This window comes from Gopherus evgoodei, chromosome 8 (genome assembly GCF_007399415.2).
Source record: "Gopherus evgoodei ecotype Sinaloan lineage chromosome 8, rGopEvg1_v1.p, whole genome shotgun sequence".
Taxonomy (NCBI): Eukaryota; Metazoa; Chordata; order Testudines; family Testudinidae; genus Gopherus; species Gopherus evgoodei.
This window is the reverse complement of record NC_044329.1, coordinates 82,745,570-82,763,096: the sequence shown is the minus strand read 5'-3', so window position 1 is coordinate 82,763,096 and position 17,527 is coordinate 82,745,570. Positions and strand designations below refer to the sequence as shown.

The window sequence follows — 17,527 nt, the reverse complement described above, 5'->3', positions numbered from 1 at the left end:
AGACCTATAGACAGCACAGACCATAAAAAGAGCCAAACAAAATTGCTCATCTTTAATAAGGGAGAATAAAGTATGGCTAACACAAGGTTTTACTGAATGTCACTGTCATTATTTAGTGTACAAGCAAGAATGAGTTTAAATAAAAAAACAGCTTGGCGGTTATATTTTCAGCTGTAGCAGTCCTGCTTGAAGTTTGTCCCAGTGAAAGTGTGTGCAGCAGAGACCATTATCACAATATTGTTCAGTAAGGCCTGGTCTACACTACACGTTTAAACCGATTTTAGCAGCATTAAACCGATTTAACGCTGTACTCGTTCACACAATGAGGCCCTTTATATCGATATAAAGGGCTCTTTAAATCGGTTTCTGTACTCCTCCCCAACGAGAGGAGTAGCGCTAAAATCGGTATTACCATATCGGATTAGGATTAGTGTGGCAGCAAATCGATGCTATTGGCCTCCAGGCGGTATCCCACAGTGCACCATTGTGACCACTCTGGATAGCAATCCGAACTCGGATGCAGTGGCCAGGTAAACAGGAAAAGCCCCGCGAACTTTTGAATTTCATTTCCTGTTTGCCCAGCATGGAGCTCTGATCAGCATCGGTGGCGATGCAGTCCCAAATCCAAAAAGAGCTCCAGTGTGGACTGTACGGGAGATACTGGATCTGTTCACTATATGGGGAGACAAATCTGTTCTATCAGAGTTCTGTTACAGAAGACGAAATGACAAAGCATTTGAAAAAAATCTCCAGGCTACGATACAGAGTCCACAGCACAGTGCTGTGTGACAAGCGTAACGGAAAGCCAAAGAATCAAATGGACGCTTATGGAGGGAGGGAGGGAGGGAGGGAGAGGGGACTGAGGACTCCAGCTATCCCACAGTCCCCGCAGTCTCTGAAAAGCATTTGCATTCTTGGCTGAGCTCCCAATACCTGTAGGATCAAACACATCGTCCGGGGTGGTTCAGGGTATAGCTCGTCAATGTACCCCCTCACACCCCGTGAAAGAAAAGGGAAAAAAATCGCTTCTTGACTTTTTTCAATGTCACCCTATGTGTGCTGAATGCTGCTGGTAGAAGCGATGCTGCGGCAGTGAAGAGCAGTATCCGCTCCCCTCCCCTCTCCGGTGGCAGATGGTACAATATGACTGCTATCCATCGTCATAATCAGCACGTGAGTGCTCCTGGCTGGCCTCAGGTGAGGCTGGCTGGGGGTGCCTGGGTAAAAATAGGAATGATTCCAGATCATTCCCAGTAGATGGTACAGAACGGCTGGTAACCATCCTCATCGTAGAAACAGGGGGCTGAGCTCCATCAGCCCCCTCCCTTTCCTGTGTAAAGAAAAGATTCTGTACTGCCTGGACTATCATAGCAGCAGGATGCTGGGCTCCTCTCCCCCGCACCGCTTAATGTCCTGCCTGGACTATCATAGCAGCTGGAGACTGCCTCCCCACCATTTTATCTCAGTAACAAGTCAGTGTTTCTTATTCCTGTATTCTTTATTGCTTCATCACACAAATGGGGGAGACACTGCCATGGTAGCCCAGGAAGGTTTGGGGAGGAGGGAAGCAACGGGTGGGGACACCCCCTAGAATGCCATGCAGCTCATCATTTCTGCGGGATCTGACACGGAGCGGCTGTGCTCTCTGGTTCTCTGATACACTGGTTCTCTAGTACACTTGCCCCATATTCTAGGCAGGACTGACTCTATTTTTAGATACCACAAAGGAGGGAATGACCTGGGGGGTCATTCCTGTTTTTGTCTTTGCGCCCCAGGCCGACCTCAGCCAGGGGCACCCATGACAGCAGCAGACAGTACAGAACGACAGATAACCGTCATCTCATTGCCAATTTACAGTGGCGCAGCAGATGGTACAGAACGACTGATAACCATCTCTGCTGTCATGCAAAGGCAAATGAATGCTGCTGTGTAGTGCTGCAGTATCGCCTCTGTCAGCGGCATCCAGTACACATATGGTGACAGTAAAAAAAAAAAAGCTGAACGGGCTCCATGGTTGCCGTGCTATGGCGTCTGCCAGGGCAATCCAGGGAAAAAGGGCGCGAAACGATTGTCTGCCGTTCCTTTCCCAGAGGAAGCAATGACTGACGACATTTACCCAGAACCACCCGCGACAATGATTTTTGCCCCATCAGCCACTGGGATCTCAACCCAGAATTCCAAGGGGCGGGGGAGACTGCGGGAACTATGGGATAGCTACAGAATAGCTACCCACAGTGCAACGCTCCAGAAATTGACGCTAGCCTCGGACCATGGATGCACACCGCCGAATTAATGTGCTTAGTGTGGCCACATGCACTCAACTTTATACAATCTGTTTTACAAAACCGGTTTATGTAAAATCGGAATAATCCCGTAGTGTAGACATACCCTAAGAGTGAACAGCCTTTTTATTATTATTATTCTAAGCTGGAGAAAGTGAACAGAGGCTTATGTTCATATCAAGATTTTTCTTTCTTTATTGAGTGTGTGATAACAAGCAACTGACCAACAGATTGATGGTAAGGTATCAGGTAAATTCAAGAAGACAAGTCGACTTTTAAGACAACTCACCTGCTCGATCTTAAATTTCACATTCCTTGCAAATTTCAAATACTCACAGAGAATCTGTGCCTAGTCTCTCTCCTCCCTTGCAGCCACCCGATCACACCCTTGCAGTCTTTCAACACTGACAACTTCTGTCAACTTTCTCTGTTTGTTAACACTGAATATACATCCCTTTATTAGGCCTTGATCCTGCAAACATTTCCATACCTATTTACCTTAAGCATGTGAATAGTTGCATTCTCTTCAGTCGGAATCCTTATATGTACATGTGTAAGTGTTTGCAGGATAAAGACCTTACTTTGGATACTTTTTACATCATTCTATGAGTGTCTATAGTGTAAGCTATAATTCATTTGTAATTAAGAATGTTGTCCAAATGGCTCTCAAGAAATATCTATTTCCATTATTTTTACTTATTTGGGATTTTCTATTCTAATTTGTCTATACCAGGAATTTAATTTAATAATAGTAAGAGACATTCTAATTAAAAATGGCCCTCTGGCCCTAATATACATTTATTAATTTACCAATTAACTAAAAGTAAACCCAAAGGAAAAATATTTGTAACCTGTATTTTTGCTTTCAACTGATCATTCTCCGCCTCCTTTTTTTGAATCTGGCATTGCAGGTGGGCTTGAACAGCTTCTACTGACTTTGATAGGTGGTCTGCTTTTAGTACATTTACCTATGCAAAGATATGAATACAAATCTTTTAATTTATACAGATATGCCATAAGAAGATTTTTCTATTTTTCTGGTATAATTGATTTCTAGCATATAGTAGTATACACATCCTGTGGGTCACGTACAGACACAATGTAATTATGAAATAGATTGCAAACCCAGACTCAAGCATAATACCCTCAACCGAAGCACTGTCAAGAGCTGTTTTAACCCTTTTATTGAGTATAGTCAGTGTTTTTCCTCCCACCCTCACTTTGCATGGAGCCACCACCCTTGTCTGGTACAGAGGGTAAAAGGAACCACTATCTACACATTTTGGTCAGGTTAGCACGGTCTAGAGCACTAGCCTTCAGCGGGTGATGAACTCAACGAGCACAAGGAGAGTGACTGTGAACAGCCCCTGTACAGAGGCAAAATGGAGGGGGTCTTTTGCACTCTCTTCTCTATAGGAGTGCCAACTTTCTAACAGCAGAAAACTGAACGCCCTTATATAATAACATATGGCAATATACCTATCTCATAGAACTGGAAGGGACCCCGAAAGGTTCACTAGCAGGACCAAGTACTGATTTTGCCCCAAATCCCTAAGCGGTCCCCTCAAGAATTGAACTCCCAACCCTGGGTTTAGCAAGCCAATGCTCAAACCACTGAGCTATCCCTTTCCTTACCCCTTGCTTGTCCTGAGGCCCCAGCCCTTTTCACTCCAACCCCACCTCCGTCTGTTGGTTGCTCACTCTCCCTCACTTGCACATTTTCATTGGGCTGGGGCATGGGGTTGGGGTGAGGGCTCTGCTGGTGGTGGAGGTTCTGGGGTGGGGCCAGAAATGAGGGGTTCAGGGTGCAGGAGGAGGCTCCAGCTGGGGGTGCGGGCTCTGGGGTGGGGTTGGGGATGAGGGATTTGGGGTACGGGGGGGCTCCAGGCTGCGGGGGTAGGGCCGAGGGGTTTGGATTGTGGGAGGGGGCTCCGGGCTGGGACAAGAGGGTGAGTGCGGGAGGGGAAGCAGGGTGTAGTCTCCGGGAGGGAGTTTGGGTGTGGGAGGGGGCTCAGAGCAGGGGTAAGGTTGGGGTGTGGGAGGAGGTGAGGGGTGGTCTCCCAGTGGCGCTTACCCAGGCGGCTTCTGGAAGCAGTGACATGTTTTTCCGACTCTTAGGCGGAAGTGTGGCTAGGGAGCTCTGCATGCTGCCCCCGCCTGCGGGCATCACCCCCACAGCTCCCATTGACTGCAATTCCCGGCCAATGGAAACTGCGGAGCCAGTGCTCAGGACAGGAGCAGCACAGAGTCCCCATGGCTGCCCCTATGCCTAGGAGCCAGAGAGATATGTTGCTGCTTCCTGGGAGCCGTGCAGAGCCAGGTAGGAAGCTTGCCAGACCCGCACCAACTGGACTTTTAATGGCCTGGTTAGCAGTGCTGACCAGAACTGCCAGGGTCCCTTTTCAACCACGTGTTCTGGTTGAAAACCAGACACTTGGCAACCCTACCTCTCTACCTTATGCATTCATGTAACATAAACCTTAACCTTAAATGAGAAATGACAGTCAGGTCCAAACCAACCTCCCCCTCCGGAGCCATCCCTCACATTGACCATTGGAGGAGCTGGAGTGAGGATGGTTCACAATCCAAAAAAAATCTGGAGTCAAACTTCCTGATATGGATCCACCTCTGTGAGAAACACTGGCCCACAGGAATAGCTTTTCATATAATGTTTGAAATTAAATATTACCCTTCTCACAATTTGAAAAATTAGGAGTTTTGTAGGTAAGAATTTAGCACACTGAGATAAAACATCCATTCTGAGGGGGAAACTGACTTACTTTTTCCTGTTGAAGCTGAGAAGAAAGCTCTACAATATGCTTCTCTGTTTCAAGCGTTTCTTTTCTGAGACCCTTCATGAAGGAAAATTAACACAAAATGAAAAGGTCTCAATATGCACATTTTGGGCTACATTTTCATATCAGTGCACCCAAATTGCACATGTAAAAGGGATCCTTTATTAGGGTAACTGAGCTCTCATTTCCAGTGGCACAAACATTTCAAGACGATGCCCCTCTCCCAGACTGGTAGTATTCCATAAGCAGCCCTTGTACTGACACCTATAGTTCAGGTTGCCTTAATTACTGAGTATCAGACTTGCTGGGTTTTGGGGGAGAGAAGTGGAAGAACGGGACGGACAGCTCTTTTAAATCTGATAGCATTCCAAATCCAACGTAGTCAATTTCTGCCCAGATTAGGAACAAAGTGACTTGGGTTATATTTTTTGGCCTTGGACAAGTCATTGCCACCACCTTGGGCCTCAATTTACCCCATTTATAAAATGAGGATAATAATACATGCTACCTGAGATGTTTAGCACTGTATCATGCTTTTCAGCTAAGCATCTTGTTATTCCTTCTCAGTACTGGGGTAAATTGAACTTCCAATTACTTTGTTTTAAAATTATTAAAAAAAAAAAAATACTGATGGAATTTTACAATTCTTTGTAATACTTAAGTTGCACCAAAATGGTTAAAACTTCTCATCACTGCTTTCATGGAGTTAACTGTCTGGATTTATCTTCTGAAGATTTAGGTACTTGGATACCATATTGCCCTTTATTTTCTCATTTATGGCAAATGGCATATTTGGGGGAATGATTTGGAGGGTTTACAAACTTTTAGTTCCATCTGCTTTCTCAAAACTGTGTAGCCTGATTACAATAGTTAACGACTGGGTGGGAATGTGACCTCATGATGGAATGGAAACATTACATAAACTATAAGAAAAAATGGTAATTTTGAGGGGCAACCAATTCACAGCTTTTCCCTCTCTTACATTGCCTATCAATTTATGTCAGAATAAAAAGGCAATGCACTTGAATAACCACAACATTACAGCAAAAGTAACATCTGGTCTTAGAGAACAGAGCTAGACATTCTTCTCAGTTATACCATTGTAAATAAGTAGCATTTCCATTAAAGTTACTTGGGAATTACACTGGTAAACATCAGAAACTGGCCCATGCTGTATATCAGATCATGTACAGCACATTAAACTCTGTGTAATAAGCGTCACACCATACTCATGAAAAATATCACTGGTCAAACAGGTAAGGAAGAAACAAAATGATGGAAATTGGGTGGAAGACAGACAAGTATATCAAAATACACATACGTGTAGTGTAAGACAGAAAGACCAAGCAGTCTTCCTGATCCTAGGCCTGGCAGTTGCCTAGTGGAATTGTATGAGACTGGGATTTCACTGTTCTGGCATGCCTTGATAGAGTAAGGAGCCAGAAAATGTAATTTACTTACATCATTTTCAGTTTCACTTTCAGTTAACTTCTGCATCAAAATGTCAATTTGTTTACTGCTTATCTGCAAGTTCAAAACAGAAAAAACAACCAATTAATTATTTTACAGTATATGGAATTTATGGATTCAGTGTACTCGGAATGGAGACTGAAATACCAACAGCAAGGAGATATTTATTTCGACATGCATGATTATTTACAATTGGTGGGAAATATCTTAAGAGATTCTGTTCATTCTATGTGCGGAATTTATGAATAGGGGAAAATAAACTAAGATTAATTCTATATGTAACACTGATTATTTTTTAAACGGAAGCACTTACATACCATGCTTATTTAATTTTCCTTGTTCAAATAGTAGCCTAAAGGTCAAGTGTGGATTCCATTCATCTATTTTAAAGTCAAAGTGAAGCATTTCCTTAAATGTTTCTGAAAATATTGTTTGATGGCAGCTAAGATTATCTCCAGACCCCAAAATCTTATATCCCATAATATTAACTTCTATCACAAATATAAACAACCTTGGAATGGCAAAACCATTTATGTGGCCATAACTATCACACAATCATCAATTACATAATTTGGCAGTCAAAGTTGTCCTTAATTTATCAATTAGTCTTTTTACCCTAATTGATGGAACTTCCAGTTAAGTAAATCCCAAACTTCTTAACTTCAGAGAATGGGTTCACTGACTTCCAAGGAAGTTTCGATAACTCAGCATGTCATAGGACCAGGCCCAACACGAATATTGAACTATAGGAAGGAGATAACCAGCAAATTGGGTGTCAAACTACAGAGGGATCAGAAAGCAGGGAAAAGCAAATGAGAACTGCATTCTCGGCACTGGTATTTGCAGAGTGCACTCTGCTGGATATTAGAAGCATGATGTACTCTGGCTCATCAGTGAGAGGGAAGCCTTACAGAGCATTCTGAACAGAGCCACAGGACATGTGTACAATGTCCACTTTAGGAATTCACTGCTTATGTATGCTTGGTTTTGTTTGAATACAAACACCTGTGAATTGCAGGTATTCAAACACAAAGAGATAATCACACCATTATTGTAACATAATGCTCTCTATATTTCTTCACTTTTCTTCTTTCTTTGCCTCCCTATTATTTATTAATTGTCATTCTCTATTTGTTTGTCTTTTCCTTTTTAAACTTCCTCTCCTTCCTTGATTATTCTATACACATAGGCTCCAGAAAAAAGAAGAAAATGTCTTCTCTCATCTGATTTTTATTAAAATACTTAATATATCTTTTTGAAGTCAAGCAATTCCTATTCTGTCTTATTCAGCAAATATGATTAAGCTTAAAGACTAACATATACATGAAAGGAATGTATGGTTATTGTATGATATTTACAATTCTATACAAGCATAACATAGTATAGATTTCTCAAAACAAGTTAAACTTCCCACACAACCCAGGGTTGATTTGGACAATAAAGAATATTTGAAATATTATAATTTTGCATTTTCTGTGACTCGCTATTTCTTTCTTTCTTTGAAAACACTACCTTAAAAGATCAGGAAAATATAATAAAATGTGTTCATGCTCACTGTTAAACCACCCCAAGATTGCTTTGGGTCATCTTACTTCTTTATGCTCTGTTGTTCTAAGTAGGTGTAGTAAAAATCCTTTTATGTTTTTGAGAGCCTCTAGTTCCTTTATCAGTAAATCCTCTTGTTTAGAAATCTTAATCACATCTGATGTAGAAAGGTTACACACCTGATAAAATATTAAGCCATAAACAAGTATACTGTAAGTGTACTACAATATTTCCCCAAAACAGCACAATTACCACTATTAAAATTTAGCTTTAAAATATAGAAACCATAAAACTATTTTTAAGTACACTACAAAAAATCATAATGAATATGCAAAATACTATTTAGATTAGGATTTAAACATTTTGGTATGAAATACTACACAATTCAATATTCACTCTTCAAAGTTTGTAGCAGAGAGATCAGGCATATGCTCTACTTTTATGCTCTACTTTAACTTTTTTGCTGATAAAAGGCCCAATTTTCCTCCCTCAAGGGAAAATCCATTTAAACCAAACTAATTATGCTGCTCCAAAAATAACAAAGGCTAATCAGGTAGCAGACCTTTTAGTAAGTACTATCACCTAAGTTATTTCATCCTGATTTGCACATATGTATTCATGTTCTTCTATCTGCAGCTGGAGAAAAACTGAAGTACTATCGGAAACGTTAACTCTGTGGTACAGAAAAGCGTGAATTCCCAGTGGCAATTCTTAAACAAATTAGTCATGAGGGAATGCAAAAAATCAAAATTTCTTGATTCCTAGAATAATATTCGTTTTGTTTTACAAACTTAAATAGTAATAATGTATTTGTATTCAACAGGTTAAGTACATAAAAAACCTCATTTGAAAATATTTTTTAAAATCACAGTAAAAAATGTATCTACTGTACAATATTGTGTATAAACAGGGTTACAGTTGGAGAAGAAGATACAAATGTACTTAAGTTCTGCTCACAAACCCACAATACACAAGTAGCTATATGCTTCTGCTAAAATGATTAGCAGTGAAATAGCTCAGAATGTTGACTTTTAAATTGACAACATTAGGGTTCAGAATTAACATTCATGTGAGATGAAAAACATTCGGCCCTATCAAAGCTCTTATTTAAATATATATGTCTGCACTCAGATATCACATCAGTCAACATTTAGAGTGTTTTTATAATCAACCATATGAGTTAGACATTTAAGGTTTCTTACAATAAATGTTTAATTCTGCAGAAATGAATGGATCAAAAAAAACAACAAAAAAAAAACCCCATACATATCCCATATCCCAGAACACTAACCCAGTTAGAATTCTGAGGGTAAATATGTACACAAACTTTTGTATAGTATTAAAATACAGAAACTTACATTTGTCATTTCAGCAATAGTGACTTTAAATGAAGGCAAAAACATTTCTGTTGAATTGATTGCCATCTCTGCTTCAAGAAGCTTTTCCTGTAATGTGGCAATTTCGTGTTCTTTCAACCTATTCACAAGATGAACTTAATAGAAATCAAATTGCACTAACTATACATGTTTAATATATATAAATATAAATAAACTTTTCCATTTCACAAATATTTATTAATCAAAGGCACAATTTTCTCAAGTTTTCTCGGAGTAAGAACCTCAGAATTTGGTCTACAGTGTTCCCTTAATATGCAGGCTACAACTCCTTTTCAACTGCATATCATAAATTATTTACATTGAACACTTATGGAAACACTTTCTTGCTGCTGCATTCTATGTCCTCTAAAGACAGCAGAAGTAAGAACTTTGTGATTTACCCTATTTAAAAAAAATGTGTAAAGCAAAGTTTATTTTAAGTGTTACCAGTAACTCCTTGGTTGACTGTACCACAAACTTTTAAAAAGCAAATGTACTTTTCACGAATTAGGCTGTTTGCTTTTTGCATTTCACTCAGCCAGGGGAATGAAAATAGACTAAACAATCTCACTTGCAGGATCTCATGAACTAGTACAATATGCAGCAGTGTTTGGGTTGCAAACACAAGCAGGGTAGGACTTTCAAAAAGTTCCCTATTATAAGGTGAAATTAATCTCTGTTCTGAGGACCTATATAAGCCCCATGTTGTCTAAATAGAAAGCCTTAAATGAATCCTCTGTCCAGGCATGAATTGCACCCAGAGAAGATAAATATTTATGTTTTGAACACGTTGTGTGGATTTGAACAGCTAAAGAAGCACAAATAAATGCTGTAAGAACAGATGAAAGACTGTTGGTCTTATGAAATTCTGTAATTGTGTTTTTCCGAGTCTGAAGCATACCATCTCATTTCACTTTCACTCAGGTTTTGTCCTAGGAAGTTTTCCCGTGATCTGCTTTTGAACTGGGGTGACAGTTCTTTCAGCCTGATCTGATGTTTATCCATAACGTTGGTAAATGAACTCCAACTCTGCTTCAAGGGTTCTTCCTCCATGCACGCTGAAAACTTACAAACATTTTATTTCAGTCTTTATCTTCTTCCTAACTATTTCAAGACATATTTTCTACCTATAATAACCAAAGCTTAATCAAAAGATTCTCTATCACAAGATAACAAACCAGAATATGGGGCCAGAATTATTTCAGAAGGTTATTTCAAATGTCCATCATCCCTTTTATTATGGGAAATAGAATGGAATTAAAAGATGGTACCAATTTTCTCCCCACTAACCTATTTCTCTACATATTTTTTCTTTAGTCTTTATGTAAGAAGTCTCATCCAATGCTGTAAAACAGCCAACCCGTTATACCCTGAAGATCAAGCATATTACCATTACAGTGAGAAAAATGGAAGTCCAGAATCCAGTTTGTTTATTTGTATAAATGGGCAGAAAGAAGGATGTTTCTGATGATAGTTATCATAGCAACAAATTTAGCATTAAGGCCACATAGTTTAATTATTAGCTTCTTAAAAACGTATAGAAAACCATCCAGCTGGGATTTCTAAAGGAGCCTAAGAAAGTTAGGCAACCAAATCTTATTTAATTTCAAAAGAAAATTGTGTGCTTAACTCCCTGATGATCCTTTGAAAGTCCCACCCCACAGGAATTTGCAGCTAGTCAGGAATTAAGTAGAATTTTCTTTATGCTTTCGCACACATCATTCTATGAATTCCTTCCAATTTAGCAGGAAATTATTTAATGTAAGGGAGATACGAACAAATATGCAAATATCTCTAACCCAAAAGGAGTGCAAGAAAGGCTTAAGAATGTCAGCCTCATACTGATACTATTTTTAGGTCTTCCACAATTCCCTACTTGGTCTGCTTCTTCACTTAGATCAGTAAAATATTTTCCAAGTTGGTTGACTTTTCTGATTCTAAAATAATCTTCACAGGACTGAATCAATGAACAGAGTTTTGCTGCTTCTCCAGGTGTAATAGGTAGTGTATGTCTTGTTCCCTACAACAACAATATTGAGAATTATGTAACAGTAACAACTGGGATCACTCACTGCTAGGCTTGCTATCCTTACCTGCCACCTGAGCCTAAGAGACATCTCAAGATAAAACAATTTATTGTCTTTATTAAGTAGAAATACTCAAGAAAAAAATTTCAGGACGAACTAAATCAGGGGTCAGTATCCTTTCAGAAGTTGTGTACTAAGTCTTCATTTATGCGCTCTAATTTAAGGTTTTGCTTGCCAGTAATACATTTTAATGTTTTTAAAGGGTCTCTTTCTATAAGTCTGTAATATATAACTAAACTATTGTTGTATGTAAAGTAAATAAGGTTTTTAAAATGTTTTAGAAGCTTCATTTAAAATTAAATTAAAATGCAGATCCCTCCGGACTGGTGGCCAGGATCCGGGCAGTGTGAATGCCACTGAAAATCAGCTCATGTGCCGCTTTTGGCACGCATGTCATAGGTTGCCTACCCCTGAACTAAATCACCATTTTCATCAGTTATTTCCCATTATTACTAAAGGCCCTACCCTGTGATGTAATAGAAGGTGAGAATTGAGAAAACTGAGAATTTAGCATAACACTCTCTTAATAACTAGACAATAATGTCACACTTATTTACATCTCGTCATAATGTGAAATTTTACACCTAACTTCTATTTTTTCCATTTTCATTTCTTTATTTTTCCACAGGTTTACATTTCATAGAGAACTTTAATCTGAATGACATATGCTGGACAAGGTCGGCTCCAGGCCCCAGCGCTCCAAGCACGTGCTTGGGGCGCCATACCACGGGGGGCACTTTGCCGGTTGCCGGCAGGCAGCTCTGGTGGACCTCCCGCAAGTGTCCCTGTGGAGGGTCCACTGGTCCCGCGGCTCCGGTGGAGCATCCGCAGGCACGCCTGCAGGAGGTCCACCAGAGCCGCGGGACCGGCGAGCGGCAGAGCACCCCCTGCGGCGTGCCGCCATGCTTGGGGCAGTGAAATGGCTAGAGCTGGCCCTGATGCTGGAAGTCTTATGCTACTATTACGAAAACGTCCTCTGAATGTCTAGAAGTTATAGAGGACAATTTTTTAATTCCAGAAGTGTTACACACAGCACAAGGGAATTCTGTAAAATACCTCATCTTGACAGGTATTGCAGAATTAAAATGAGTGTTTCCAAAGGTGCAAGTGATTGTGACTTGATTACATTTGTTGCATACAAAGACAGTCACAGTGATTTAAAAGGGCCAATTATACAAAGATGAAAACAATTATGAGCCAAATCAACGGAGAGAAAGAATTTAAAAGGGAAAATATTAAGGATAATTGGTAGTTGTTTAAAAACATTTTACTAGATGCCAGAAAAAGGTACAATCCCACAACTGAGAAGGCTATACTACCTAAAAAACAACCTGGTTTAGAGGGGAGGTGATATACAAAATGTATTTATATAAAAAATGAGGTGCAGTAGCTAAGTGATTAAAGCACTTGACAAACAGTCCTAGAGGTTGTGGATTGGAGTCTTGATTGATCTTACATTGAAAGGCTGTCTCCAGTTCACCAACACAGGGTTAGAAAAGACACAGGTTTAGCAGGGCAGTCACCCCGCTCTGGCTCAGAAGGGGTTAAAAGCCAGCTGTTGGGGAGGGCTGAGAGCCAATCAGAGTAGGCTGGGAGGCAGCCAATCAGAGCCAGGCTGGACTCTATAAAAGGGCTGCAGGGCCAGAAGGGTACTAGTCTCTCTCCAGCCTTGAAGAGGGAAAGACTGCCTGCAAGCAGAAGGGGGTACCTTGCACAGAGTAGTGCTAAGAAGAGCAGGAGCTCCAGCCTGGCCAACTCCCAGACTGAGGCTTTACTTCCAAGGCCTGAGAAGGTACTGGGGCTGTGGGGAGCAGCCAGGGAAGGAAGAGGCAACTGATCTAACCCCCTTGCCGATGATGAGCGGCCACTTCAGACTGCAGTTTTCCCCTGAGGGAAGGAGCTAGATGAAGACTGGCAGTGGGTCACTGAGGCAAGGCAGATTTAGGGGATTGGGGTTCCTTGGGGAGGGGAAGACCCTGAGTGTGGGGGCCACTGCTTCGGGGCAGTACCCAGAAGGGGCACTGTGGGCCAGGAGGGACGTGGAGCCTGAAGTATAGTGGTGGAGATTGAGAATAAAAAGACAAGTAGTGACAGCAGGAGGTGTTCTGAGGCTGGATGAGTTAATTCCCGGACTGACCAACAAGAGGTGCTGTGGTGGTGAGTGCACGCCGTGCTACCAAATGCATTTGGACATGATGCTAGCCACATTACTCCCTTGTATAATGTTGGCTATGGAAAATGGCACACCTTAAAGACATTACTGCTAAAGTTCCCAGATGACAAAGATTTGGGGAGTTAAAAAATGAAGAGTTCATGTCACTGATACAGAGCGATCTGGATTACTGGATAAACTGGAAAACAATAATACATTTCAATGTAGCCAAATGTAAAGTCATATCTAGGAACAAAGAATGCAGGCCATACTTAAAAGATGGGAGACTCTTGGGGGTCTCCAGTGTAGCAACATACCCCAAAAGGCTAATGCGAACTCTGGATGTAAAAATGAGAATATCAGGTAGGAGAACAGAGAGGTTATTTTACCTCTGTATTTAGCACTGGTGCAACTGACTACTACTGAAATATTGAGTCCAGTTCTAGTGTCCACAATTCAAGAAGGAAGTTGGTAAAATGGAGATGATTCAGAGAAGAACCACAAGAATGATTAAAGGACTGGAAAACGTGCCTTTTAGTGAAAGACATAAGGAGCTATTTAGCTTATCAAAGGGAAGATTAAGTGACTTAATAGGTCTGTTAGGTACCTATATGAGAAACAGAAATTTTGATATTAGAAGGCTTCTCAATCTAACAGATAAAAGTATAACAAGATTCAATGGCAGGAAGTTGAAACTAGACAAAATTTAGACTAGAAATAAGGTGCAAATTATTATGAGTGAGGGTAATTAACCACTGGAACATCTCATCAAAGGCTGTGGCAAACTCTCAATCACTGTTACTATTTTAATCCGGATGGGATGTTTTTCTAAAAGATCTTATACTCAATGAATCTATAACAGTTCCAGTCTGAAGTTTTAATAAATAAAAATTGCAAACTGATGATGCAAGTTATAAAGGGTGCTTAGTTGCAGCAGGAGTAGAATTTTGCTAGAGTGATATAAATATGTACAGCAAAACAGTAACAAAATTAAAATTCATAATCATTTAATGAAGCCAGTTAACCAAATACTAATTTAAGTTGCCCCAGTTTCAGTTGTAAGAGTGAATTAAGTCTCCATTGGTTCTACAACTTATTCTTGAAAATTTACTTGTATGTAAACTTGTTAAGTACGGTAAGTTCTATAAAATATTGATACAGAGGCTTAGTACATTACATTCCATGTGTGTTGAATGCAAATAATTTTCATACGTTCTCAAGTTAAAATTGATACAAAAATATTTTTGCTATATTTACACATTGCACAACTAAGCACAAAAATCTATGACTGAGATTAGACAAATTCCTTCTATGCAGCATCTTGGGAGGGTTAGCATAGCACTTAATTTATCCTAGCTCATCCAGAGCCAGAGAAGCACAAAATAGAATTGATCCATTTTTTCAGTATGTAATTTTTAGAGGTAGCCTTTAATTAGGATATGGGATCCCTCCTACCCAGGGGCGGCTCCAAGCACCAGCACGCCAAGTGCGTGCCTGGGGGGACAAGCCACGGGGGGAGCGCTCTGCCGGTCGCCGCGAGGGCGGCAGGCAGGTTGCCTTCAGCAGCATGCCTGCGGAGAGTCCACTGGTCCCGTGACTTCGGTGGACCTCCCGCAGGCAAGCCGCTGAAGGCAGCCTGCCTGCCGTGCTTGGGGCAGCAAAATACCTAGAGCCGCCCCCGCTCCTACCTTGTGTCAAATGTGCATGAATCTTCTTTTAAGAACTTAACTTCTTAGTAAACATGTAGTGTATTCATACACTTTTTATAAACAAAAGCAGAAGTCTTCCACATAATATCCTCTGTTCTAACCCCATTTTTCTCTTCTTCTCCTCTGAATTTATTTCCTAGTGGTTTGAGATGTGACCAAGCAGCTTCCAATGAACACTTGTCTAAGAGCAGGTCTACATTACCGCTTAAGTCAATCTAAGATATGTCACTCCGGAATATGAAAAAGCAGCCTCTGAGTGACACAAGTTTTGCACTGTTCACACTGGCGCTATGTCGGATGGAGACACTTTCCCACCAACATAGCTTCTGCTTCTTGCAGAGGTGGAGTAATTATACCAAGGGGAAAGTACACTCCGCCAGCATAGTGTCTCTTCACTAGGTGTGCTACAGCGGTGCAGCTGCGCCAATGTAGCGCTGTAATGTAGACTTGCCCTAACTCACTTAATGAATTATCCTACACATATCCCTTATTAGCATTGCACTCCATTCCTAAACAGCAAGAGTAGACTCTTCAAAAGTGCCTAGGGGATTTAGATACATGGCTCTCATTGATTTTCAAGGGAAATTGGGCACAAAACTCCCTCATACCCTTTTGAAAATCAAACCCAAATGCATCCCTTCTTCCTACAGTTTACAGATTGGAAGCAAAATTTGAAGTTTGACTTGAATTCAGGGTCTAATCAATAACAAAGTGCATAGATTACTCTCCTTTGTAGGAAATGCTCATACATCAGTAATACATTAGCAGAGCCGTCCCTTGGGTAGAGCGAATCAGCGTGACCACTCCGGGCCCCACGCTTTGGGGGGCCCCATGGGCTGGTGTGATTGGTCCTGGAACAGACTGTTCTGTCACTTCTGCCCCGGGCTCCACACCCCACTAGTGACAGCCCTGAAAATTAGTATAAATTGACTTACCTCAGCAACATCAGGTGAAGACAACTTTTTTTTAACATGCAACTCTGATAGAATATCGTTATTCTGTGTGTGCACAGATGACAACATTCTGTCTTAATTCTGCAAAAAGATTAAAAGTTGATATAAAAGCATCTATCTACCTTGCCATCATTGTAACAAAAATAACAGAAAAGCAAGCTAGTAAAGGAAGGCAAATTAGCTAAAGGATCACTGATACCTCAGTTCAGTCAAATATAAAACCCAGCAAAAAGCAGGATAAACAAAACCTAGACCCACAGCAAGAATGAGGCTTCCAAATGACCCAGAGTGAAATTCCTGGCCAGAGTCAATACTTAATAAGCATGAGTTGCAAGGATATTTAGTTAGCACGTGCTGTTTACCTGGCCCCGACCACTCACACATTCACTGCACAAAAGTTAAATAACCCCCCAAAACTGAGGGCTGCTGACTGTAACTGACATGGGAGGGAGGGAGGCCCGCCTGGACCCAAGATCCCCCACCCGAGACACAGCAGCCGACGCCGTGAGTGTGAGGGGCCGGAAAAGGGGCGGCACTGAACCGGCGGTCCAGGTCACCCCAAGCAGCTCCCCTTGCCCCGGGCAGGGCCCAGGCACCTTCCCCCAGCGCTGTCCTGCCGGTACCGGCCGGAACCATGAGCCGCCAGACAGCGCCGCGGGCTTTGCCCCGCTCCGCCCCCAAGCAAGAGAGGGGCGCCCCGCGCCCCAGCACTCCACCGCCCGGGCCCGCCCGGTTCCCTGGAGACGTTACCAGCCTCCCTCCGTGGCCGTCCCGCTCCTTCTCCCCGCACTCCCCTGCGGGAAGAGGGAGCCGCAGGCGCTTCCTTAGCAACCTGTAGCCGCCCGCCGCTTCCCTCGCCGGGCGCTCAGGGGCGGAGCCCGCTGCCATGCGGGGCCGAGCGGGGCCGGGGTGACGACACGCAGAGCAGCCCTCCCGTTTGACTGCTAGAGGCGGTTTCCGTCACGCGAACGTGACCATCTTGGCTGCTGCTCAGGACTGGCTACCGCCTGGTGCAGGAGTTGTCGTTATACCGGCCTGGGCAGCGGCTCCAGGCGGGATTTAACCCCCGTGCTGGGGAGAGACCAGCGGCATCTGCCGCCCCCCCGCCCTGACCGGCCCGGGGAGAGCTTGGTGCGGCTCTCGCAGGGCCGGCATTAG

The 17,527-nt window shown here is 42.0% G+C and overlaps 1 protein-coding gene across 7 annotated transcripts in view; it reads right to left on the bottom strand.

Annotated features, from left to right (window-relative positions):
• Positions 1-17,226, bottom strand: part of ODF2L (outer dense fiber of sperm tails 2 like) — a 54,507-nt gene extending 37,281 nt beyond the window's left edge. For 5 of the 7 annotated variants that reach the window (XR_004001746.1, XM_030573849.1, XM_030573853.1 and 2 more), the window contains exons 1-9: positions 17,120-17,226; positions 16,352-16,450; positions 11,345-11,488; positions 10,370-10,533; positions 9,451-9,568; positions 8,140-8,271; positions 6,539-6,601; positions 5,063-5,134; positions 3,134-3,250 (exon numbers count right to left, since the gene is read on the bottom strand). Coding sequence is in view for 6 of the 7 variants with exons in the window: in XM_030573849.1 (XP_030429709.1) it covers positions 3,134-3,250; positions 5,063-5,134; positions 6,539-6,601; positions 8,140-8,271; positions 9,451-9,568; positions 10,370-10,533; positions 11,345-11,488; positions 16,352-16,438 (897 nt within the window). In the remaining variant the exon portion in view is untranslated. Of the gene's footprint in view, positions 1-3,133; positions 3,251-5,062; positions 5,135-6,538; positions 6,602-8,139; positions 8,272-9,450; positions 9,569-10,369; positions 10,534-11,344; positions 11,489-16,351; positions 16,451-17,119 lie in introns of those variants that run through there. The other 2 variants (XM_030573852.1, XM_030573854.1) reach the window with 2 other exon arrangements.
• Positions 17,227-17,527: the final 301 nt, after the last annotated feature.